The sequence below is a fragment of the Drosophila pseudoobscura genome, chromosome X, assembly GCF_009870125.1.
Source record: "Drosophila pseudoobscura strain MV-25-SWS-2005 chromosome X, UCI_Dpse_MV25, whole genome shotgun sequence".
Lineage (NCBI taxonomy): Eukaryota > Metazoa > Arthropoda > Insecta > Diptera > Drosophilidae > Drosophila > Drosophila pseudoobscura.
Genome location: NC_046683.1, coordinates 60,804,729 through 60,827,371, shown reverse-complemented (window position 1 = coordinate 60,827,371; position 22,643 = coordinate 60,804,729). Strand labels below are relative to the sequence as shown.

Genomic DNA, 22,643 nt, shown 5'->3' with positions numbered 1-22,643 from the left:
TTGATCGGGTCGGAAGCCGGCTGTACTTACTTACAACAAATTTTATTATTTGTGTAAATAAATATTTCCTCTCTAAAAATGGTTGTCTTAAAAGTGAAACGCGGCGACGAGACGCTCTTTCTGTACGAGACTAACGTGGGCGAGAAGACCGACTCGGTTATTCGTGATCTGGTGGCCATCTACAACGGTCAGCTGAAGGTGCAGCGCGTTTGCATGGAAATTGAGGAGCTGGCCGAGCACGGCACCATGCTGCCCAGCGAAATGATTGGCCTCAACGACGATCAGATCGAGGAGCTCAAGCTGAAGGATATCTGGGCGGACAAGTGCATCCCTTCCGGAGGGTTCACCTTCAACAAGGATCCGATGTTGCGCCGCAACGGGCAGCAGCCCAACGAGGCCATGGGCAAGGTCCTGGCCAATACCATAACCAAAGCCAAGGCCATGATAGATAAGGTAACATCTAACAGCATCATTTTTAGTGGCTCCATTCCGATATAACTGGAATCTGATTCGTTACCCCACAGAACCTGGCCAAGTCCTCAAAGACTCTGTCCCTGAAGGCGGTTCAGGAGGCCATCAATCTGCTGCGTGGTGCCGTGACCATCGTGTACCCCATGCAGTTGCCACCGCACGACACCATACGCATGGAGTTCACCAACACCGAGGATCTGAGTGGTACTCAGGCCTCCAAGGAGGTCATCGAGCCATCCAAGGCTCAGCTCTGGTTCGCCGGCCGGCAGATATTCATGGGAAAGCTACTCAAGGACTACTTGGGCAACAATGACAAGACCACGGTGAGGCGTCCCTGATCATCGTTATCGACCCATTATCTTAACCAATCTCCATTTAGGTGGTGGTCAAGCTCAATCAGTTGGGCGAGGGCCCACCGGGCCGCGAGGCTGTCATCTCCGAGCAGATGCGTCGCCAGATGATGGCTGACTCCTTCCGCCGCCAGGAGGAGCTCAAGGTAAGAGCAATTTTCATTTTGTAGAGGATTCAAATTGCTTTTTATTAGCTATTTGCTATATAATAGTATATGTATCTACGAGTACGTACTCCCCAGTGTGTATATATTTAGGCAATCAAATCGAAACTAGTTAACTAGTTAAAGAAAAGTCTGGGGAAGATTTCCCTCCTTGGTCTGTTCTGGCTTTCTCATAAAGTAAACAGTTCCGCCCGCAAATGGGAGCTACTAAATCTGTTCCTAGTCCCTGGTTCCTGGTTCCTGACTGGTACAGCAGATGTCGGGTTGGTGGGTTGTGGTGTAAATTGAAATTCCATTCGTGTCTTTTAAATGTAGCTCCTCTAAGGCCACAACTACTGGCACCGCACCGGATCCATTTGCGAGCTTCGGTTTTAAGTGGTATTTTTCTTAGTGGGGGGAGTTGTCAGGTAAATAAAGCTCTTGTTCCTTCGATCCGTTTGGATCTATATATATATATATATATAAGTACAAGTACATGTGCGTTTCCTCTATGTATATGTATCTGTATGTATCCGAGAAAAGCCTAGGTCCGTTCCCGTCCCATTCTGTTCTATTCTGTTCTGTTTGGGTTCCTACAGACGTTGTATAAATGCGCCGAATATAATCTAATCGAATCTTCAGTTCCCCCATTAAGTTTTGGTGCTGTTTTCTATGCGGATCCAAGCATGGATGCAGTTCCCATCGATGTCCATCCTTAGAGTATAACCAGCGGCTTCTCGGGCACATCGCACTTGACTGCCTTCTCTTGGTCCTCGTCAAAGTTCTGCTCACTCGTGTTGGAGTCCCCAGTGGGGCTGAGTGGTATCAGCGACTTGGTGCTGCCAATCATCTCGTGGCTGTCGAGCGGCAGAACTCCAATGTCCTCCAGCTCCTGGCCGCCCACTGCCTGGTGCTCCAGGTCCACCACATCGTCATCCGTGTCGTACATTTGCTCGGGTTGCTTGCCCGCTGGTCCTGCGGCGAACACATCATCGTCCGACTCATCGCCGGCGCAGACACAGCGCATCTTGGCATCGTCGCCCACCTTGACGGACTTGGTGATGATGCAGAGGGAGATGGAGGAGACCACAAACAGCACGATGGGCACAATTAGCGAAACCACCAACTCCCTGTACACCTTATCCAGATCGTAGCGTGCCACCACAAACTCCACGTTCGCATCCTGCAATGAGGAAAGCAAAACCCTGAGCTCCAGTATCAGCTTACACAGACTGTGGAGGGGGCGGGACCCACCTTGTTGTAGTAGCACTGATAGCGTGACTGGGCGGTGTTGTTGTCCCCATCGTTGCCATAGCGAGCCACAAAGTCCTTGCACTCGCCCCGCAGCGTATTGACGCAGCCCTCGAGGTTGATGTACAGTTTCTTCCAGTTGTAAATGGTTAGATTTGCCTGGTTCGGCAGGTATCGCTGCTCGGGATCCACGGCCCTGGTGCTGTTCTCATAGATGGCCCAGAACTGGGTGAAGTTCATGAAGGGAGCTGGCAGCGTATCGTGCTCTAGGAGGGTGCCATTCAGGCAGTCTGTGGCACTGTCGCAAAGAGGAAAGCTTTAGTTTCGACTACAATGCAAGGATGAGGGAGCGTGTGCACTCACCTGATGCGATGCTCGGACTCGCGGGTGACTGTGGCGCAGTTGGTCAACAGGTTGCCATCGTCCTCCTTCCAAATTTCTATGGGATCGATGCGCACGCCGTGCTCCGAGCCACGTGCCTGATTAAATGCCACCGCATTCTCGCAGTCCGCTGCTATGAGATTATCCTCCTAAAAGGAAAGGCAAGCCATCAGCATAGGGTATACTCGTATGTAGAGGGTGATCGGTGATCAGGGCTCCCCCACTCACATGCATTATGAGCACGTTGACTTTGGTCGTGGTTATCTTGGAGCAGTAGCGATCGCAATCGAAGGGCTTCTTGATCTTCGTGCAGTGAACGCCGTGGCACTCGAAGAACCCATTCAGCTTGGTGTTGTCCTTGGCAGAGTTTATCGTGGGCCCATCGGCCTTGTGATGGCACAGAAAGAACTCGGACATGTTCTTGCAGTGACCTAAGGAGTAGAGTAGATGCTTGTTAGGTGTGTCTATGTGTGTGGTGTCTCTCCACTTGCCATTGGAGCAGTTGAATACACCGCGAATGTTGTTGCAGGCGGTGCCGTTGTTGCAGTTGAATTTGTTCAGGCGACTCATGTCAATCTGGGGACGAAGAACAGACACGAAAACAGATAGAAACTTAATGGGGGCCCATTCAATGATCGTAAAAGTCATTCGAGGCGCCAGTTGTCCATTAAAGCCGAGGGCCAAATACTCGAAATGCCTCCACATCGTCGCAGGAGCCACGGCAAGTGAGGTCACAAGTGTGGCCACAAGTGAGTCACCCTCCCACTCTCTCAGTGTGTGTCCAAGACGATGACGTCTTCGGCTGAGTGCTGCCTGCGTGGGAACTACTTTTGAGCACTACTCACCATGGCACAGGAGGTGTTGGTCACCCGCGTGCAGTTGTTCAGCTGGATGTCCGTGCCATTCCGACGGACCACAGAGTGTATCTGAGGACAGAAGCCACTGGTCCGGGTCAGACACCATTCGCCGCACGATGCCCAGGGGCAGTTGTTGGGCATCTGACGGTCGACGGTCTGGCACATGACCGGATCCAACTCGAAGCCGGACTTGAAGGCCCTGCAAGGGATTAAGATTGAGTCATCGGTTAAAGATAGACCCCAGAACCGGGTGGGGAGGGCTCTCTGTGTCTTACTTCATGGACGGCGAATAGATGGCCACGCTGAGATAGACGATGGACACGCAGGAGAGCACCATCGTCAGCTGGCAGAGGCAAATGGCACGACAGATGCGCTTGTCCTGCTCGGGAATGAGGCGCGGCTTGTTCTTGCGTCGCGCCATTCTGCGGAGCTGGGTCCCTGTTTTCTGGCAGTGGGTCTGGCTAAAGCGCTTCCTCTAGATTGTCAGCTAATTTACGACTTGTTGATTTTGGTGGCCCACTTTCCGCGTGGGACACTACCGGGACACTACCTACCCTACTCTTTCGCCCTGCGATGTTTTCAAGGTGATTCTCGTTTGGTTTTTCTGGACTGGGGCCTGGCTGGTGTTTGGATGGGTTTTTGGTTGCTTGGCGTTGGACTGGTGGAGTGGTGGTGGGCTGGTGGGGTGGAGGAGGGGGGTTGTGTATGTTGTTCTATTTTCGTGTGAAGCTTTTGAAGTTTACTCCAAACTGGACGAGGATTGGGAGGAGAAGTGTTGTTTTTGGGGACTTTTTGTGGGGTTTCTTTTCCACTGGCTTCACTTTGACCGCGACCCGAAGATGATTTGTCTTTAGGGGGGATGGGGCCACAGACGGAGCGCAGATCCTTCCACGTCCGCTCCTTGTGCGTGCTCGTACGAAACTGAAATCCTGACTCTGGATCCCGACAGAGTCTCCCGGAGCGGCGCGGAGGCAGGGCACGCCAGGGCTGCAGGAGGACACTGCGCACTTTTACTTTTTTTCGAAAGGAAAGCGAAAGTGAAAGCCACAACGGGATGGTGCGGTGTGGACTGGGACTAGGACTGGGGCAGCAGGGATGGAGACAGCTCAACAAATGGTTCCAGGTCCTGCCACGACGCCTGCGCCGGGGAGAGGGAGAGCTCTTGAGCTCTGTCTCTGGCCTCATTTATCCTTCCTTTTTTCTCTCCTTTCTCTCACACTCTCTCTCTCTCTCTTTCCACCACATTCGAAAAGAAAACATTTCTCATTTAGCATTTCTCCACGTTTTTGGTTTTTTTTAAAGCGTTTTGCTTCTTGTTTTTTTTTTGTGTGTGTAATTATTTATTAAATAGGCCGTTAGCTGGTTTAATTTGTTTATTGATAAAGACACGTTAAGTAAAAAATTTTTAATCATTTTGCATTCAAATTTGTTTTGGTTGTTCTTCTGCTTTTGTTTAGTTTTTGGTTTTTTGGTTTTGTTTTTTGTTTTGTATGATTTAAAAAAATTCTCATAAGCAACGTGCGTTTTATCGGTTCTGCTAAGCTATATGTATATGTATATATATATACATCTATGTATATATACATATATATGTATGTATGTATTGCTATAATTCATTAGATGTTCGTTTTTACATAAGAGTTTTTAAAACTATTTCAAAAATGTTTGAGAGTGTGTATGTGTGTACTTTTTGGAGTGAGAAATTTGGTTCTTCTGCTTGAACTCTTGGATTGTATCTTGTACGAGTATCTTGTGGTAAATCTATCATCTATCATGCCAACTTCTTCTCTACGAACCTTCATCTTAGCGGACTCGGACTCGGTTCCCTAACAATTGGTTTGATTGGTTTGGTTTGGTTTTTCTTTTCCTCTTCGTTTTCGTTTGCCATGTTTTGTTTTCATTATCATTTTTAGTTAGTTTTTACGAATTTACTTAATATTTTTATGACTACTATCACAATTTGTTGAAAACAAGCGATTCTTTAATTGGTATTTGGTATTATCATTCTGTAAATCGAAGTCGAGAGTCGAGCAATCATAGAGCGGAGCATCGTCCACACCAAAAGCCAAAGTTCTAAAGTTATACAGGACAGTACAGTGCAGTACAGTATTTTGAAACAAGGATCTTCTTCTATATAGTACGAATAAAGTATTATTGCATGGCTTGATGGCTAAGATGGGATCTGAATTGTAGAGCGCAAAAGTTTCGAATAAAATATATATTTATACATATATGCAAGTGGAAAAGGTTATCGTTATCGTTATCGGTATCGCTATATCGCTATCCTTCCTTCCTTCCTCCGACGATGCTCCGCTGGCAATTTATAATTATTATTTTTTGTACGAGTACTTCATATATATGTATGTATGTATGTATATCGTCCGATTTGTGAGTTGGCAGATGGCAAATGGAATTTCTCTATCGATCGATTCATATATGTATTGTATGTTTTTATATCTATTTAATATAAGCTATGTGTGTGTGTGTGTGGGTGTGTTTGTGATACAGACTACAAAGTTGAGTTCGCTATTTGTTTAGGGGCTTTAGCTTTAGCTTTAGCTAATTTGTATTTTTGCTAGTATTCCATATCATCATCTTCGTCACTGTGACACAGAAGTTTGCTAGAATTGGAACATCGGGTTGGAACAAAGTTCTTAATCAATTCTAGTCAGAGTTTGGTTTAGTGATAGTATAAGCGATAAATATAGTAAGAGTATATGTTCTGTATACATATATATATACGGGGATCGGATCATGCCATACAATACAAATAGGTTCTATAATCAAAAGCGGTTCAAACGAAAAGCATGCACAAAAAAGGCCTGGCTGATGCCGTCTCTTCTTATGCGTAATATCAGTTTAATTAAATAGGAGAAATATTCGATATGTATACGAGTACGAGTATATAAGTAGGTTTAAGAATTAGTAAATAGAAAAAAAGGTATATGCTGGGGGCGTGTGGGTTAACCTGAAAGAAACCTCATGTAAATTCATTTTTTGTTTTGTTTGTTTTTTGTAAAGTTAAAGCTACAGACTACAAAAATACACGAGTGTATTTTGAGTGAATATATTTGATATACATATGTATGTATGTATGTGGTATACAGATTACGAAATTCCTTTCAATTTGATCGGGCTTTTGTGCTCTGTGTGTGTGTATGTGTGTGTGTTTGTGGGGGCAGGGCTCCTTGAGAGGTGCTAAGGACTAAGTCTACAATTGGGGGAAATGCAGTAATTGCTAAGGACACTTCAGAGTAACGTTAATTCGGTTCGGGGTTTCTCTTTGGTTAATTATGGTTGCTGTTGTGGGTCTACGACAAGCGACAACGGGGTGCCAGAGATATATATGCATGTACATATAACTTTTTGATTTCAGCATTTCATCGCACTTAACCTATCACAATACATTTGGGGGGGGGGGGTATTAACAATCAACAATCAAAGATCAACGATCAGATCTCATATTTCAAAATACATTCAAGGACAACGACTTTTCCGTATTACATTTCATGCAGTTAACGATCCTGTAAGTAATATAGAAGTAATAAAGAGAAGAAGAACGAAAGAACCCATGAATTACAGGCTGGGGATTGGCGGTTTGGGAGGGTTTGAGATGTAAAAAAACAGAAAATATACAAAAGTTACAATCAGTACATTACAATTTCTGATTTTTGGGTATGATTCAACTTATGGTTTAGGCCAATAGCTTAACAAAAGTATAATTTACATTCATAAACGTAGGAGAGAGAAGAGTACAGCATACAGCATACGGCATACAGCATACAGCATACAGCACGATCTTTGACAATATGTAGTATCTTCGTACAAGGCACAATGAAGGAGTGTAGTGTGTGGTTTCTACTACAGTACGACAGTATACAGTATACAGAAGTCGAATCGCAAACATATGTATGAATGAAAACAAGATGCAGGACAGGAGATGCAGATGCAGCGTCTGGTGGTTGCTTGGTTGGTTGTTTGTTGGAATTGAACTCACTCTTCCTTGGTTGGGAACTTCTCGGCGTAGACCCGCGAGGACTTATTGCAGGCCTTCTCGCAGCAGGGGCAGTACCAGTAGCTCAGCACCCCGATGGAGATGGCGAAGAGCACATTCGGTATGATCAGCGATAGGATCAGATGGTACAGATTATTCTCCCACGAGTAGCGGCCGATAACCACCTCTGGATAGGCACGGCTGTAGTAGCAGGGGAACGGCTCCCCAATATGAGAGAAGCTACCATCAAATCGAAAGAAATGTTACCATTTAATTGCGTATAAACTCATATACCTAATCCAACTGAAAGCTTACCCATACTGCCTGGCAAAGACGCTGCAGTTGGTCGTGGGCGGGTACCCGCAGCCCTCGGAGTTAATCAGAAACTTTGTATAGCTAACATCCCAGTTGACGGTGTCCAGGTCCCGGGGATTTCGCTCCCAGTCGCTGTACGGGATGCGCGTATAGTTGACAAACAACTGATGGCACCTGGTGCATGGAATTGATATGGAATCAGAATCGATTGGATTACTATAGGCCTACGATTCTCACTTACTTGGTGAGTGATGAGGTGCAGCCCTCGCGACAGGAGCTCCAGCTGCAGTTCTTGATGCCCTCCGCATAGATGTGATCGATCACAATGCAGGTCACGGGCACTGGATCGTAGTCGGCAATGATCGTTGAGATGGCGGGATCCACTACGAAGGGTATCAGGAAGAGGAATGTGAACACCGACAAAATGGCAGTTGTACCTGGAAGACAGAAAGAAAGAACCATTCATCAGATATCAGACAGTACATATAGGGGATTGTGTTTTATCTTACCAAGGCACACGGAGGTATAGAACTTCGCCTTCTCGAGTAGTGTGTCGATTTCGATCTCCTCGCGCTTGGCCTTGATGGCGTCCACGCAGCCGCTGCCCGGCCTAACCGGTGACTGGCAGGAGGAGCGTATCGATCCCGCCACCGAGCCCGATCTGCTGCTGCTGCTGTTCAGGCTGATCTTGCTGGCGGAGAGCGTCTGTGCCGAGAGCGTGGGACTCGTCGGCATCGACGTTGTCGTTGTCAGGGTGGAGCTCTTCTTCATTCTGATTCTCTGTGCTCTCTGTGTTGTGCGTTTTCTGTGTGTGGTTTCGTGTGATTTCTTAGATTTTAGGATCAGTAAAAGCTTTTAAAATGAACACCGCTAACAATTCTACACTCTTTCTTTATCTCTATCTCCTTGTCTCTTTATCCCTTCCCCGCTTCTGCCTTCTCCTTTCTACTGTGAATGTGGGTTAGCTTACGTCTCTATATCTCGTCTATCGATGTCTCTCGCTCTGCTCTTTTCCTATTTGCCTTATTTTTGTAGAGCCGAAAAGGAAAAAGGTGTCTTCGTTTTTTCGTTTAAATCTAATTGGAACCTCCTTTTGGGGCGAGGGAGAGAAGGCGGCGGTTCCGTTCCTTCTTCTTGTATATTGATTAAGTTATCTAAATTTATTTTATTATTATTCTGTTTTCTGTTTTAGGTTTCTTTTTCTGCTTTTGGTTTAGGGTTAACTTTTGCTTCGTCTTCGTTTTCGTCTTCGACTTTGAATAGTTTTTGTCGTTCCGATAATTCTTTTTTTATAGATTATAGATTTTGTTTTTGATCACGCATCCCTCCTAGTCTTCCTCTTAAGCTGTTTGTTTGTTGGACCAATTCTGAAATGTCTCTGGCCTCCTTCGTATTCTGTTCCTCCTTCTTCTTCCTCTGCTGCTTCAGATTCTGCTTCTGCTCCTGGTGTCTGTGTGTGGGTGTGTGTTCTTGTGTCCCTGTGCATGTGTGTTGTGTGTGTTTAGGTGTGTGCGTTTATTCCCTAGAAAAAACTTAGCTGCATAATTAACAATAAATATTGAATCAATCCTCGCTCTGACGTCTGTCTATCTGTCCCCCTGTTTCTACCTACATCACCTATCCTAAGCCTCTGGCCCTAATCCGATGAAAATACAAATAACTCAATTAATAACGAATTAATGCAAAAAATTATACTAATATTGTCTTTTGATCGATCGGTCGAGTCGAGTCGAGTCGATCGTCGTATCTTGAGAATTTCACGCGCCTTCTCCTTGCCTCGTAGTGTTTCAGTTTCTGTTTCAAGTATTTGGGTTTTCTGCTGTTAGCTCAGCAGTGTCCTTGCAAGCCTTTGGGTTGGTGTGGGTGTGGCTGTGGCTGTGGGTGTGGCTGTGTGGTTGTGGTCGTTTGTTAAAAGTTCAATGGAAGGATTACAAAGAATTTCAAGTTGCTCGATTGTGCTCTTCTTCTGGTAGTCGCTGTTTTGGCCAACTCCAATTATTGCAAAGCGAAGACCCCAGTCTGATGTATCGGACTGTCTTCCTGGAGCAGAGGAATGCCTGCAGAAAACAAGAGAGAGTTCGAATATTAGTTGGAGATACAGCTTTAATGATGTTCAGGGGTCTGTGACTGTCGGGTGCTAAAAACAGGACCAAGGGAGAGGCTCTAACTACTATATGTCTATATCCTATGTTCATAAGGGGCCTTCTGTTTTGCTCTGCTCTAAAGTCTGTTGTTCTATCTGGAGGATCTAGGGAGTTGGACAACTGAGAAATACATATATCGTTCCAGAGACCTGGACACCCATTGGTAGTCGAACCTCTCACATGTGGGCAATGGCAAAGGCGGCTGTAAGACGGAAAGTCGACAGAAAATACTCAGTGGTTATCTGGAATACTGTTTTGGGTCCCTTTGAATAGTACTGGGATTGCTTACGTGACGGATCTCATAGGGCCATAACCTCATCGCCACCGCCCCCGCCCATGTCGCCGTTGGTGGGTGCTCCGACGTTGTTCTTGTTCAGGATGGTCTCCGTGTCGACGCAGCCCTTGAATCGCATCTTGGCATCGTCGCCCACGTAGACGGTCTTCTGGCACATCAGCAGGATGGAGCAGGAGACGACAAAGAGCACCGATGGCACCACCGAGGCGAAAACAAACTGGCGATAGGTGACCTCCAGGTCGAACCGGGCCACCACAATGTCCTTCTTGCCGGGCGAGTAGAAGCACGGAAAGCGTGCGCGAGCGTTATGATCGCTGCCGTCGCGTCCAAAGTCCTTGAGGAACTCCTTGCACTCGTCCATGAGGGTGTTGACGCACCCCTCGAGATTAATCATGAGCTTGGACTCATTGGAGATGGTCAGATCGACATCGGGCGGTGCTATCTCCGGCACGGGCGTGGCCACCGAGACATGCAGGTGGCTCAGATATGTGAAATTGGTCAGATCACTGAGCATATTGTGCTCCAGCGTCGACCCGTTGATGCAGTCCACCGCGTCCACGCGATCCGAGGTGTTCTTGATGAAGTAGCACGAAGTCATGGCCACATTCTCGCTGGACTCGTTCCACACCTCCTCCAGGGTCTCGGCATTGATGGCGTTCTGGCACTGCGACAGATAGACCTTGTCCCCGCTGAGCACCACAACGTTCTTGTTCCTGGTCGGGATGTCCACGCACCGGCGGTCGCAGTTGTAGGGTGTGCGGATCTTGCGACAGGTCCCGCGGCTGCACGAATACAGCCCACTGATGTCCATGCAGTTGATCTTGCCGCGACGACCAGAGCACTTGACCGGGGCATCGCTGTTGTGGAAGATGCACTCGAAGGCGTCTGTGATGTTCAGGCACTGGCCGGCGGTGCAGTTGAAAGTGCCTGTGAGGTTCTTGCACTCATCGTTGATGCAGCGCGCCTTGTCCGCCCGGTCCTGGTCGATGCCGTAGCACGTCTTGTTCGCCGAGTTCGTGCAGTTCTGGAAGATGAGATTGGAGCCGTTGCTGCGTAGATTAACGTAGATCTGGATGCAGGCACCTGACGTCTTGCTCAGGCACCACTCTCCGCAGCTGCCCCACTCGCAGTTGTCCTTATTCAGGGCCCGCGTGGTGGTGCACATCACGGGGGTTGGGTCGATGCCGCTCTTGAAGGCACGCGTGGACGGCATGTATATGGCCACCGTGAGGTAGACCAGGGCCACTGAACTGAGCACCAGTGTCATCTGGCAGATGCAGATGGTGCCACAGATCCTGGTGTCCTGTGGCGGCACAACCAGATCCTCTTCGGCCACCTTTTTTTTGCCCATTTTGTGCGGCTGTGTGTTTGCGGACTTGCGTTAAACTGGTGGCAAACGGCAGGTGTTCTGTTCTCCTCTGTTCTAGGTTCTGCTGGTTAATCCCTGGGCTGTAATCTAATTAGGAGCACACATCGTCTTGGATTGGCAGGCAGGGCAGTCTATCGATTGAGCAAGCAGTTTTGCGTGGGAGGGTGAAGAGCTTGAGCCTGAGCCTGTGCCTGTGCCTCTGTGTTATATAACGCTGGCCCACTCGTTTGCGTATGCTTTTTGCTTTTTGCGGGGGGGACGTGGGATTCGAATCTGCAAGTTACACGGGCTGCGCGCACGTTTTTGATGTTCCAGATGGAGTGACACTTTTCGATCGATTTTTATTTGCTTTCACTTTACAAAATTTTGCCCCATACGGAATCCAATTGCATCACGTGCTTTGCTTGGTCAGGATATCTCTCCGTCGCCTTCGCCGCTCCCTCTTCAAAGCTGTCGTTCTCTTTGAGCTGTTGGATCCATTTGCTGATTTCTGATTGCTAGATTTATTTATTGGTCTTTTTTTCTAGTATTTTTGGTAATTATTTTTCGCTTGATTGGCGACCAGCAGCTAGCAGCTGCCGTGCTTGGGGCTCGTGACAATTTTCAGACTGGGCCCAAGGCTCTGGCTTTGCTCTGCACAGAGTTCGCGCTGCGAGTGATTTCGGATTGGCGAATGGAGAATGCACTCGGCTCTGCTCCGCTCCGCTCTCTGGCGCCTCACTGACCGCCGACAACATGCCGCCACCGTCGCGTGCCCCACGAGATGCCACTTCGTTCGGGGGTCGTGTGGCACATGTTAGCTTTGGAGCCTGCTCTCCGGTTTGGGGGGGCACAAAAATCTCAGAGCAGAACAGCGCCATGCGCGCGCATTTTTATTGCAAAATCAATAGAGTTCCGCATTCACGTTTTTGGTGCTGTCGAACGCAAAGGCACAGCAAAGAATCTATGGGCATCCCCCGACCTAATACCCACCCAATACCCCTCCACACTGACACTGGCTCTAACGCTCACGCTCACTGAATTTTCATTGATTAAGTCGTCCTCCGCATGGCGGCCGTGGGTGCAAGTGCACTCTCTGTTCAATGTTGTGTTGTGCTCCAGATTGAGGCAACTGCAGGACGCGGACAGGGTCGGCTGCTGCTCCTCTCTGTTCTCCCCCATCCAGAAGGGCGGGCTGGGCTGCCATGACGCCATCGTACATTATAGCTATCAACAGACAAGTACTATATTTATCTTCTGTGCGTAAAAAGTACAAAAATAGGTTAGCGAAATTCGTTAGCAGATTGTGTTTCGGTGTAAGTTCCATAGTGTGAGGAGTGACAGCATCATCTTTAGCTGGAGTCGACTGTCGAACGTCATCAAGAGATTAACAATGTTTTAGTATATTGTCATCCCTCCTTGAGGGGATGGTTCCAGGCTTTGGCAATGAGTCGCACGGTTTCCTGGGTTAGCTTTGGTCCAATCAGCGGATTTAGTTGCGCCAAATAGCAGCAGAGCCAGAAGAGCCAGCAACAGACCGCCGCCAGCAGGAAGATGCAGCGCACCAGATCTTGTTGATGCGCCTTGGACACCAGACTAGGTCCCATCAGACCCACAGCGGCCCAGAAGACGGTGAAGAAGAGAATCGTGAGGATGACTTCCATGTTGTTGACGCTTCAGTTCAACTTTCCTTTTTTTTTATGACTAACAGCGGGCGTAAAATTAACTTTGTTTTTCTTTATCGTGTCGAAAAATGTCTTAACGCCTTTCGAAAATCCCAAGACGGGGAGACTTTACAGCACTGATGTACGCACGGGTGATCATTTACAACACTAGCAAACAGATGGTTGGCTTTGAACCTAGTGCGCCTAGTGGAGATTTTCTACCCCTTTTATGCAAATTGTAATTTTGAAACCATTTATTACTCTGGAATTCTGATGGCAATGAATATTTACAAAAAATCTAAAACAAAATCCGTTGGATGCAACTTCGTTCAACAAACACAGCATTGACGACCCTCTTTCTGACGCGCCATGGGAGAGAGTGCATCTCCAATGGAGATATATCTAGACAGAATGTTTTTTCAATACCACTTGGACACGCTCCACACTAAAGTTTCGTGTTTATAACATCCACATTGAATAATCAATGGCAGGGCCAAAGTTATTGAGGAATGTTGCTGTTGCCCCTCCATATACACATGTACATGTACATATGTACTAGTATATGCGGAATGCGCTCATAAGTAGGCAGCGCTTGTGGTGGGAAGGAAGGTCAATCAATGAGCAATGAAGGATTTATTTCATCATGACTTGAGTTCGATTTCTTCAATTGGACTGCAATTTCTTGTAGTACTCACATGTAAATCGTGGATGTTGAACCATCGAATGTTGAGGTTTATTTACGTTCACAGCACACGCACACGCGGAGGGGGAGAGGACACGAGCAACGACCGACGAGAGAGGCATGCCATGGGGCAGGACACACACACACCAGTATACAAGCAGTAGTCCGAATATCCGTGTCGCACTGGCCAGCAAAGTCGTTTCATAATAAAACGCAGTCACAGCCTCTTAGCACACGCCTACACATTATGCACTTGTCGAGTAGGGATTATTGAATGATTTCGCTGGCTGATCCGCAGCTATTCATAAGGCAGTAATGATTTGATTTTTGGTTTTTCCTTCCATTTCCCACTGGCCAGCGAGCCGAGAAAATTCCAAACAGCCGAACTATGTGACGTGCACGGCTCACGGCTCACGTTTCCCTGCTGTTTACGGCCAGCTCTTCTGACATTTCTCTGCCTTTTCTGGCTCTGGCTCTGGCTCCGACTCCGTCGCTGGTGGTCGCTGCCCCAATGTGAGTGTATGCTGGTGGGGCGCAGGCGCTGTCAGGCTTTACGTCATCCAAGTGGCCCGTTGCTCGTTGCTGCCACTGGGAGAGCTTTCGGGGGAGAGCTTCCTCAACGGAACAGGGCAAAAGCTGCGCTCTCAAGCTCGCCTCCGAAGCTCTTGCCGCGCACACACTAATGACGGGGCATGGGCCCTTGCTTCAGCTGCAGCGTTGCCAGTGGCAGGCAGTCCTTTCGGTGAAGAGTTTACCGTTCGTTCTCTCGTTGCCGTCATCGTCGCAGCCGTTGGGGCTGTCTTTTGGTTGTCGTCGCCGTCGTCGTCGCTGCTCCTCTATTGTCGTTTGTCGCCACAGCCATAGCCACAACCATTGCCATAGCCATCGCCATCGCCTCTTCTTGTCCGTTGTTTCGCTAAGGCTCCTCCTGCGATAATGGCAAGAAAGAAATTTGGAACGCGAACGTGAATGGTTTTTTTTTTGTGTGTTTTGCAACTTTTGACCCCGTGCGCGCAATCAGGTCATAAAAATTGTTAACTCTAAAAGTATGAAATGAGACGAGGAGCTATGGCCATGCCTATGCCCATGCCCACTCTCTGTTGACTACGGGTAAACACTGGGAAAACTGTGACTGTGTGGTACGGTGCGGTGCGGGGGGTTTTCCTTTCCGTGTGATTGAAAATGCGTAATCGTTCCTGTCGTCCGTTGCCGTTCACCGCGTAACCTGAACCTTGAGTAAACACACACACAGACTCAAAATCTGTAACACACACACACCCACACACAGCCAGTAGCAGCACGCAACTCTACGTCACTCAATCAGAAGCGAGGGGGGTGGTGTCGGAAAGAGACACATGCCAGTGTGGTTTTCCCCACAATAGAAATACAAGAAATTTGTGTGCTCCAACTACATTTAATTGATCTGCCTCTATGGGAAATCTTTTTAGTGGCGGAGGCAGCTGAAAAATCGTTTCGTGCAAAGCACAAGAAGTTTCCAAGGAGGCAGTAGTCCTCCTCATACTCTCAATCCTTCAGCCGTTGCCAGAGTGTAGGGTAAGGTAGGGTATGGGTTAAGGGGTCTGGCAGTCGTCGTCGCCGCCGCCGCCTATATATGCCGCATAATTTCGATTGGAGCTGGCAGGCTCTCCTTTCTTTTACTCACTCACTCTCTCACTCTCTCTCTCTCTCTCTGTCTCTCTGTTTCTACAGTGACTTTTGTGGTAGGGCTTGCATGTGCACGGCCTCTCTATTTGACTGTGTGTGTGTGTGTGTGTGTGTGAAAGCGTGCCAAATGAATCGAAAATTACATGTGGCTCCACACAGTCTCCTCCCCGCCCCTCTTTCTCAGCAGCAACACTGCATTTGGGGCCTGACTGAAGGAGTTTTATTATTTAAACATGCCGCTCGTGCCCGTTCCCGTGCTGGTGCTATGCCTCTGAGCTCATTGCTGCCCCAGCCTGCGCCGCGTGTTTCCGTTTCGTAATACTCCTCACAGTAAGAGCCAAGAGCCCCACTTTCAACTGGCTAAACAGAAACGAAACCAGCAACAGCCCCGCGACTAGTCGTCGGTCGAGGTTATATAAAAATAAACGCAAGCGGACATTTACACACGTCGTCACCTTTTCCCCGGGGGTTTAAAAATACCAATTTACTAGCGCATTAACGGTAAACGTGGTATCAGTATTTTAAACCGAGTCCTCTCTCTCTTTGTCTCTGTCTCGTTCTCCAACACAGTTTTGAACTGCACGTGGCACGGATAGTGTGTGAAAGCTGTGGAGAGAGGGAGACACCGAAAACAAAACAAAGCAAAAACAGTGAAAAAGGAGAAAGAAAGCAACCAAAAACTTTCCGTCCAGCATTCTTTTTATAAATGTACATAGAAAAGTATTGAACAAGTGAACCAAATGCCAGGCTAAGAAGCATCGGTGGAACCAACAGCAGCAGCGAACCGCAGAGCAGAGTGAGACCTCCACAAAATTGGCCATCGGCAGGCCACGGACGGAACACAAAACACGCACACACACACAAACAGCCTCACACATAAATACACAAGCACACGCACTCACACTTGCAGAAGAATCAAGCTTAGCCTTTTGCCGCAGTCATAAAATAATCAAGCCGAGGCAGCAGCTAAATCAAGCCAGAGGAAGAGGACGCGGACGTAGACGTGGACGTGAACGTGTACAAAGAGGAGGAAGAGGCACTGCAGCAACAGCAGCAGCATCATCGTGCTGATGTTGACGAAACATCTCCGTTGGGAGGCATAAAGCAATTAGTAAAGGTTGAATCCCCGCACGCACACCAGCACGTTGAACACGTGTGCATACGTACGCACTGCCACAGAGAGTGAGAGAAAGACATTGGAAGAGGAGAGTGCGGAGGGGAAGAACAGAACGGATCCAGGATGCGTGGGGGAGTCAATGGAGACACGCGCCCCCAAAGGAGTATTTAGCCTAATCGAGTGATGCGCAGCACAGAAATGCAGGGCGCCGCCGCCTTCAGCCTGCCTTATTGCAGATGCCAGAGATGTCCAAGATAACGGGGAAACAGCAGCAGCAGCAGAGCAAGAAAAAGAAGAGAAGGACAGCAACAACAACAGGAACAACAACAGCAACAAAAAGAACAAGAGGAGAAGGAAGGACACGACACACAAACAGCAGAAAGCGAGAAACGAAAATCGAACTCTCCCTGTGATATAACTTGCACCGTAATCGTAAATCTAGCTTGTAGTTCATCGTTATTTATCGATTAACTAATTAATTAATCTAAGCGCAACACTCTAACCTAAGTACAAGATTAACCTCACTCCATACTCGCCTAAAGCACGCCCCAGGATAATCTATTTGCAACTATACGGATAATACTTATATTACACTACCGCTGCTGCCCCTCTGCCCAAACCCAAACGGAAACCCAAAACCGAAAACCCAAGCATTTGGAATACTTTGCTGCCGCTCTGCTCCGCTGCCGCCGCCGCCGCCAGACCTGCGCCAATTGAGAAATTAAAACCAGGCTTTATTCAAAGCTAAATCTGAGAAGCTCTCCATCAAAAGTGGGAGAGAGAGTGAGTGAAAGAGAGACCAAAATCAAACCTAAACTCCAACAGAATGGGAGATGAGGCCGACAAACGTACGGGCAAGGAGAAACTGCTCTTCTACACGACTGCCTTCTTCATCCTGCTGGGCACGTTCAGCCTGTTCGCATTCCTCTTTCTGGTGCCGTTCGTCATCGAGCCGGCCTTCACCACGATCTTCATGCAGTTCGAGGAGGTGCCGGCTTTGTGCGAGACCTACGACACGGAGATCTTCTATGGCGCCAAGAACTGCTCGTGGTCGTCGTGCCGCGAGGGCTGCACCAAGGACATCTACACGTGCACCCAGATACGGGTCAACTATCGCCTCAATCTGTACAACTTCACGGACGAGTTCAACTTCACGGAGTACCACATTAACCTGAAGGAATCGGAGCGCGTGATACCGCCCGTGAAGCGCACGGATCGCTATGAGCGAGCGTTGCGGGACTACGAATACGATAATCTGGGCGGTGGCATCGATGGCACCGGCCTGGACATCGACATAGGTGCGGGCGGAAGGCTGGATCAGTTGAGCTTCGGTGATGCAGACGGCTCCAATGGCTTTCTGATTGAGGACTCGGATGATGAGCGGGGTCTGAGTGCCACGGGCACCTTGATCAACGACGAGCGCCATCCCTTCGATGAGATCTCCGAGCTGAATGAGGGCCTGATGGGCAACAGGTCCATGTACTACTATGTGGGCGCCCGCCTCTTTCCCAATGTGAAGGGGTGTGGCTACCCGCCCATGCTGAACTGCACCATCTGGCTGAGGCGGTATACGAAGATCGGGATGAAGTTCCCCTGCTACTACTCGAGGGTGGACCCCAGTCTGGTGATCAGCGACCTGGACTACTGGCAGAACACCCTCAATCTGGTGTACTCCATGGCCATACCCATTCCCTCGTTCATCATTTCGGTCATCTACTTGACGTACGCCTACTTCAAGATCTACAACGAGGACGAGGAGACGGCGCCTCTCGATAAGAATGCCGAGGACATGGACATTGATGATATCGATGCCGTCGACGACAGTGACGGCGCCGTCCTGGCCGACAATGTCGCCGGCAGCCAAATCATCAACATGGACTCCACCACCAATGACAGTTGTCTGGAGGGTGTCCTGCCCAATGGTGGTCCCGGCATGACCACCTCCATATCGCAGGGTGGCTCGGTCACCACCCCCGGTCCATATATCGCACAATCTCCGGCGGGCTCCCAGATGACGCCCAATTCGGAGATGAACTCGTTCGGTCATCAGTTGAAAGTTCAGATGGCCGACGAGCTGTCCAGGGATTCCCTGGAGAACGGTGTGCTCTCAACGTCCAACTCAGTCCAAGGGTAAGATTATCCGAAACCATTTTCGGTATGTGAACTTTGTTAACAAAGGTTTGGGATAAAAACTACCTTACATTTATGAGACATAATATCATATATGTACATATGTGTCCCTTCTACCATTTAAGTACATATTATATTCATCTACTATCTTTTGGAGATCTTAACTCTTAACTCAATCCACACGTTTTCCCTTTTCCCATTGCAGAAACTTGAGCAAGACGATGACGACGAGTATCTCAACTCCACCTGGGCCGACAGCGGCAGTCTGAAACGTCAGGCGCATGGTCTGGAAAATGTTAGATTCCGATTCGGAAAATGAGCCGCTGCTGGAATCCTAAAAACAGTATTGCGGGCACCGTGGAACGAACCACGGGCATACAGAAACACAAACAGAAGACGGAGCAGAGTATTTCCACAAAAAAGTATTTCTACCAAAAAAAAAAACAATCGACAACAACGCATGTGTTATGCGACCGAACCTGAATACCTTCAGAGCTGTTAGAGACATTTAAAAGAACTATGATAGATTATATTTACCGTATAAACAAACAAAAATACTTGGACACACAGAAACACACTAGGAACACTCATCTGAAGTAACTTCGGATAGGCTTAACGACTCACACACACACACACATCCCATTCAAAATTGCAATACATGCATTATGTAGTATCTGCACAGGATATGATATCCGAAATATTACGATATCCGAGGCATAGATAGGCAGAGAGAGATGTTTACTATACGGAGAAGGCCGCTTCACACCATGACACTCTGTCTGGACAGTGTTACTTTGATTGGTACAAAATACAATAAACAAAACATAAAACAGCAAAACAGAACTTGGACATGAGAAGAGAAAAGTACTATACATATACCTAGAGGAAATTATAATACTTATACAACACATACATATACATATACATATATACAAATATTTACTTGACTTATTTTTCTATTCGCAACAATCGTCGTGTCGTGTGGTAGTCATCGTCTCGAGGAAGAACTCCAATACCCCAACAATTGCCCAGAATATAACCCCATATACCCCCATACACCTCCCGTATATACCCCTATACCCCCATCCCATATGCTCCAAAAGAGCAAAACAAAACGCGCAACTTATTTACAAATCGATAAATCGAGGCGCTGAGGTTTTTTAAATATTGTAATGCCAATTTCAAGTGAACACATACACGAATACACACACACACACCCACACACACACACACGCAAAAGAGAAAGCAAAAACCAAAATTAATGATGCATCATGTATTTCATTTAAATCTTGATGATAAACGAAACGAAATGAAAGCAAAAGCAAAAGCAAATGCAAAAGCAAGTGGAAAAATGCCTAAATTTGAAGTAAATTAAATTACATTAAATTAAATTATAAATCGAATAATAATTATTATCCTTCAAATTAAAATGCGGATAAAAACTCACAGCTTTAACTAACTGAAACGGAGGCATAAGATTTTTCTTCTACATATTTATTTTATTAAGATTATTATATAAATGATAATAATGAATATTTATAGGTCCTACAAATGGTTCAAGCTATTCAATTACAAAAACAAACTTACAAATAAATATTGCATTAAAATCTTAATAATTTAGGTCTGAAATTAAATATAAAGTAATGTTTCCTTTTTATATTAACAAAAACAAAAACCAAATCAAACATTTCTAAACTCGAATGCGAATAATCTCAAACAAAATTCGTAAATTCGTTGGCTAGGCATATAGACGCATCTGATTATGCATCTGCATCTGCATCATTAACTGCACTTTTGCGTATAAATCTATCAATGATAAGCGGCAACAAAAACTACACCAACCAACAAAAATAGTTTCTTTTTAACGAGACAATGAGATATATTTGCATGAGAGAATGAGAACAAAACAAAACCACACATAGAGAGTAAAACGAAAGCAAAAACCAGCGCAACTATTAGCTAATATCATGTAAAACAAACAACAAATAAAATGCTACTAGAATTGAAACCAAATAACATGAAAAATCTCGAAATAAATACGCATTTAGCAGCCTATAAAATGGTTTTCTTTTTGAATTTCTTAAGCCCAACTTTGAATTAGGCGCGGTGCAATTTTTGAATGCCCTACTCGTTTGCCAACACTGAAACTCTGAATGGGCAAACTGGAAGAAGAAGCAGCAATCAGCTGTTGCCGTTTTCACCTGTGCCGTGCAATGTGAAAATTCTGTAAAATATTTCTTCAACAATTGCCCAACAAGAGGACGCTGCTACGTCTCGCTATCTATACACCTATATTCTCCGGCCGACGCTGCAGGCCATCTTCAATAGCGTTTCCCCTTCAACTCTTGGCAGTGGTCGGCAGGGCAGGGGACATCGTCGTCGGCAAATTTTTAATTTGTAAACAAATCTCTCGCTGAAGGAAAATCTGTGCTCAAACTTGTTAACAAATGCTTCCGCCTAGCTGAGTAGGCCAAATAATGGACAATAAGAAGGATATCTACAACTTGTGGGTGCAGTACACGACAAAGGTAAGCTGCAAAACCAACAAGAACGAAAGCAAGTGATAAGCCTGCCCCAAAACAGTGTTAGCGGTGGTACGGTTGTGTGTGTGTGCGAGGGGGCGGTGGCAGCGGCAGTGACAGTGACATGCTTGTGCCATTAGTCACCGCCACACTTGCCTATGGCCAATGAATGTAATGAGCGACTGGGGTAAGGGTAAACCCTGCAGCGAGATTATATAATGCAAGGCAGGCTCATGCCGCACAGGCTCATGCCACAGTACAATACATCCGTCTCGTTCTCTTTCATGCTGTCTCCCTCTTCAAGAACGATGAGAGATACTTCCGGGAATTCGTGGCTCGCTTTGTGGCCATTTGGCGCAGCCAACTGCAACTGGACTTTCAGGCCGAGAATTGTGCGTTTTGGCATGAGGTTCTGCCGGACAGTGGACCGCATCTGGGTCGATTGCCAGACGAGCTGCTGCCGGCCATCGGCAAGTTCATTATTGTGGCACGGGACGCCAGCGACACAAGCGAGAGGCTGGAGGAGGAGGCTATTGAACAGGTTGCCACACTCATCGAATGCCTGGTGATTGTGTGCCGGCACTTTGACAACATTCTGGCCATCATCACGTACGAGTACAAGCCGAACCTCATCGCAATACTCTCCAAGGCGTTCAAGCAGGTAACTAGCTGCCAATCTCTCAATCTCGCAATCTGCCAATCATCCAATCAATCTCTGAGCGTTTGTCTATAATTTTCAGCAAATGGAGCAGCCGCATGCGGTGCCAGCCATAAGTCATCTGTTCCGCAGCTTCTCGGCCTTTCTGGAGGTCATGTACGATCCGTATCTAACGTGGCGGAGCTTTGTGCGTGGCCAGGCGGCCGACTACACTCGCCTCTCCTACAAGCCCCATTCGGTGCATGTAGAAATTGTTCCCTTTATCTATGGTGAGGCTGGGTCACTAATCTCTATCGAGCCATCGCTTATGTTATGGCCTTATTTTTTTTCAGACTGTTTCCAGGAGGAGGCGCTGGTCCGACACCCAGACGTAGGCGAGAGCCTGCTAAACATATTGGGGGCTGTGATTTGCGGCTCACAGGTATCGCCAGAGGGTTTTCGGTTTCTTGTGTTCAATGATTAACGTCACTCCTTAGACATAGACATAGACAGCTTCTATGCTTCTTCCTTCTTCTTTCGTGGCGCACACAACTTTTACACTTATCCTAATTTCATTTCGGTCCTTACAGTTGTATCATTTAGTTTTTCATGTTTTTCTTCATTCATTTCGTGTAATGCTGATGCTGTTGGATGCTCCAACTGCAGCAGCAATTAGT

The 22,643-nt window shown here is 47.1% G+C and overlaps 7 protein-coding genes across 12 annotated transcripts in view; 3 read left to right on the top strand and 4 right to left on the bottom strand.

Moving 5' to 3' along the window:
• Positions 1–78: 78 nt before the first annotated feature.
• Positions 79–991, top strand: LOC4812649 (cilia- and flagella-associated protein 298). The gene is made up of 3 exons (XM_001353001.3): positions 79–453; positions 525–794; positions 851–991. The coding sequence occupies exons 1-3, from the start codon at positions 79–81 to the stop codon at positions 989–991; spliced, it is 786 nt and encodes a 261-aa protein (XP_001353037.3).
• Positions 992–1,144: 153 nt separating this feature from the next.
• On the bottom strand, positions 1,145–4,579 carry Teh4 (tipE homolog 4). The gene is made up of 7 exons (XM_001353002.4): positions 3,729–4,579; positions 3,442–3,652; positions 3,088–3,172; positions 2,825–3,027; positions 2,579–2,745; positions 2,219–2,513; positions 1,145–2,147 (listed from the first exon to the last, which is right to left on the bottom strand). Exons 1-7 carry the CDS (start codon positions 3,872–3,874, stop codon positions 1,680–1,682), a joined length of 1,575 nt encoding a protein of 524 aa, XP_001353038.3. The 5' UTR covers positions 3,875–4,579; the 3' UTR covers positions 1,145–1,679.
• A 232-nt stretch (positions 4,580–4,811) lies between these two features.
• Positions 4,812–9,116, bottom strand: Teh2 (tipE homolog 2). 2 transcript variants are annotated; one of them, XM_015188612.2, is made up of 5 exons: positions 8,272–9,116; positions 8,004–8,199; positions 7,763–7,936; positions 7,451–7,687; positions 4,812–6,977 (listed from the first exon to the last, which is right to left on the bottom strand). In XM_015188612.2, exons 1-5 carry the CDS (start codon positions 8,531–8,533, stop codon positions 6,920–6,922), a joined length of 927 nt encoding a protein of 308 aa, XP_015044098.1. In that variant the 5' UTR covers positions 8,534–9,116; the 3' UTR covers positions 4,812–6,919. The 2 variants fall into 2 exon arrangements, with proteins under 2 accessions (XP_015044098.1, XP_001353040.1); XM_001353004.4 differs by having other exon boundaries at positions 4,812–6,074.
• Positions 9,117–9,622: 506 nt separating this feature from the next.
• Teh3 (tipE homolog 3) lies at positions 9,623–12,637 on the bottom strand. 2 transcript variants are annotated; one of them, XR_001453380.2, is made up of 3 exons: positions 10,196–12,637; positions 10,056–10,108; positions 9,623–9,819 (listed from the first exon to the last, which is right to left on the bottom strand). XR_001453380.2 is itself a non-coding variant. In XM_015188615.2 (2 exons), exon 1 carries the CDS (start codon positions 11,550–11,552, stop codon positions 10,206–10,208), a length of 1,347 nt encoding a protein of 448 aa, XP_015044101.1. In that variant the 5' UTR covers positions 11,553–12,637; the 3' UTR covers positions 9,623–9,819; positions 10,196–10,205. The 2 variants fall into 2 exon arrangements, 1 of the variants encoding a protein (XP_015044101.1); XM_015188615.2 differs by lacking the exon at positions 10,056–10,108.
• Positions 12,638–12,770: 133 nt separating this feature from the next.
• On the bottom strand, positions 12,771–13,321 carry VhaM9.7-c (Vacuolar H[+] ATPase M9.7 subunit c). The gene has a single exon (XM_001353005.4). It carries the CDS (start codon positions 13,211–13,213, stop codon positions 12,959–12,961), a length of 255 nt encoding a protein of 84 aa, XP_001353041.1. The 5' UTR covers positions 13,214–13,321; the 3' UTR covers positions 12,771–12,958.
• Positions 13,322–14,591: 1,270 nt separating this feature from the next.
• Positions 14,592–19,745, top strand: tipE (temperature-induced paralytic E). 3 transcript variants are annotated; one of them, XM_033382994.1, is made up of 3 exons: positions 14,592–14,916; positions 16,131–18,807; positions 19,013–19,745. In XM_033382994.1, the coding sequence occupies exons 2-3, from the start codon at positions 17,504–17,506 to the stop codon at positions 19,074–19,076; spliced, it is 1,368 nt and encodes a 455-aa protein (XP_033238885.1). In that variant the 5' UTR covers positions 14,592–14,916; positions 16,131–17,503; the 3' UTR covers positions 19,077–19,745. The 3 variants fall into 3 exon arrangements, with proteins under 3 accessions (XP_033238885.1, XP_015044102.1, XP_015044103.1); XM_015188616.2 differs by having other exon boundaries at positions 14,592–14,941; XM_015188617.2 differs by having other exon boundaries at positions 14,592–15,005.
• A 1,216-nt stretch (positions 19,746–20,961) lies between these two features.
• Positions 20,962–22,643, top strand: part of LOC4812655 (neurobeachin-like protein 1) — a 32,849-nt gene continuing 31,167 nt past the window's right edge. For both annotated transcript variants that reach the window (XM_001353007.4, XM_015188618.2), the window contains exons 1-4: positions 20,962–21,335; positions 21,634–21,990; positions 22,070–22,256; positions 22,320–22,408. In XM_001353007.4, coding sequence (XP_001353043.4) covers positions 21,285–21,335; positions 21,634–21,990; positions 22,070–22,256; positions 22,320–22,408 — 684 coding nt within the window. In that variant the 5' untranslated portion in view covers positions 20,962–21,284. The remainder of the gene's footprint in view (positions 21,336–21,633; positions 21,991–22,069; positions 22,257–22,319; positions 22,409–22,643) is intronic.

Coding starts and splice junctions, on each gene's coding strand:
- VhaM9.7-c (XM_001353005.4), bottom strand. CDS start 13,213: ATGGAAGTCATCCTCACGATTCTCTTCTTCACCGTCTTCTGGGCCGCT.
- Teh2 (XM_015188612.2), bottom strand. CDS start 8,533: ATGAAGAAGAGCTCCACCCTGACAACGACAACGTCGATGCCGACGAGT. Junction 7,937..8,003: donor TGCACCTCATCACTCACCAA/GTAAGTGAGAAT, acceptor TCCATGCACCAG/GTGCCATCAGTTGTTTGTCA. Junction 7,688..7,762: donor GTCTTTGCCAGGCAGTATGG/GTAAGCTTTCAG, acceptor ATTTGATGGTAG/CTTCTCTCATATTGGGGAGC.
- LOC4812649 (XM_001353001.3), top strand. CDS start 79: ATGGTTGTCTTAAAAGTGAAACGCGGCGACGAGACGCTCTTTCTGTAC. Junction 454..524: donor CCAAGGCCATGATAGATAAG/GTAACATCTAAC, acceptor GTTACCCCACAG/AACCTGGCCAAGTCCTCAAA. Junction 795..850: donor GCAACAATGACAAGACCACG/GTGAGGCGTCCC, acceptor ATCTCCATTTAG/GTGGTGGTCAAGCTCAATCA.
- Teh4 (XM_001353002.4), bottom strand. CDS start 3,874: ATGGCGCGACGCAAGAACAAGCCGCGCCTCATTCCCGAGCAGGACAAG. Junction 3,653..3,728: donor ATCTATTCGCCGTCCATGAA/GTAAGACACAGA, acceptor AATCCCTTGCAG/GGCCTTCAAGTCCGGCTTCG. Junction 2,514..2,578: donor GAGTCCGAGCATCGCATCAG/GTGAGTGCACAC, acceptor TCTTTGCGACAG/TGCCACAGACTGCCTGAATG.
- tipE (XM_033382994.1), top strand. CDS start 17,504: ATGGGAGATGAGGCCGACAAACGTACGGGCAAGGAGAAACTGCTCTTC. Junction 18,808..19,012: donor ACGTCCAACTCAGTCCAAGG/GTAAGATTATCC, acceptor TTCCCATTGCAG/AAACTTGAGCAAGACGATGA.
- Teh3 (XM_015188615.2), bottom strand. CDS start 11,552: ATGGGCAAAAAAAAGGTGGCCGAAGAGGATCTGGTTGTGCCGCCACAG.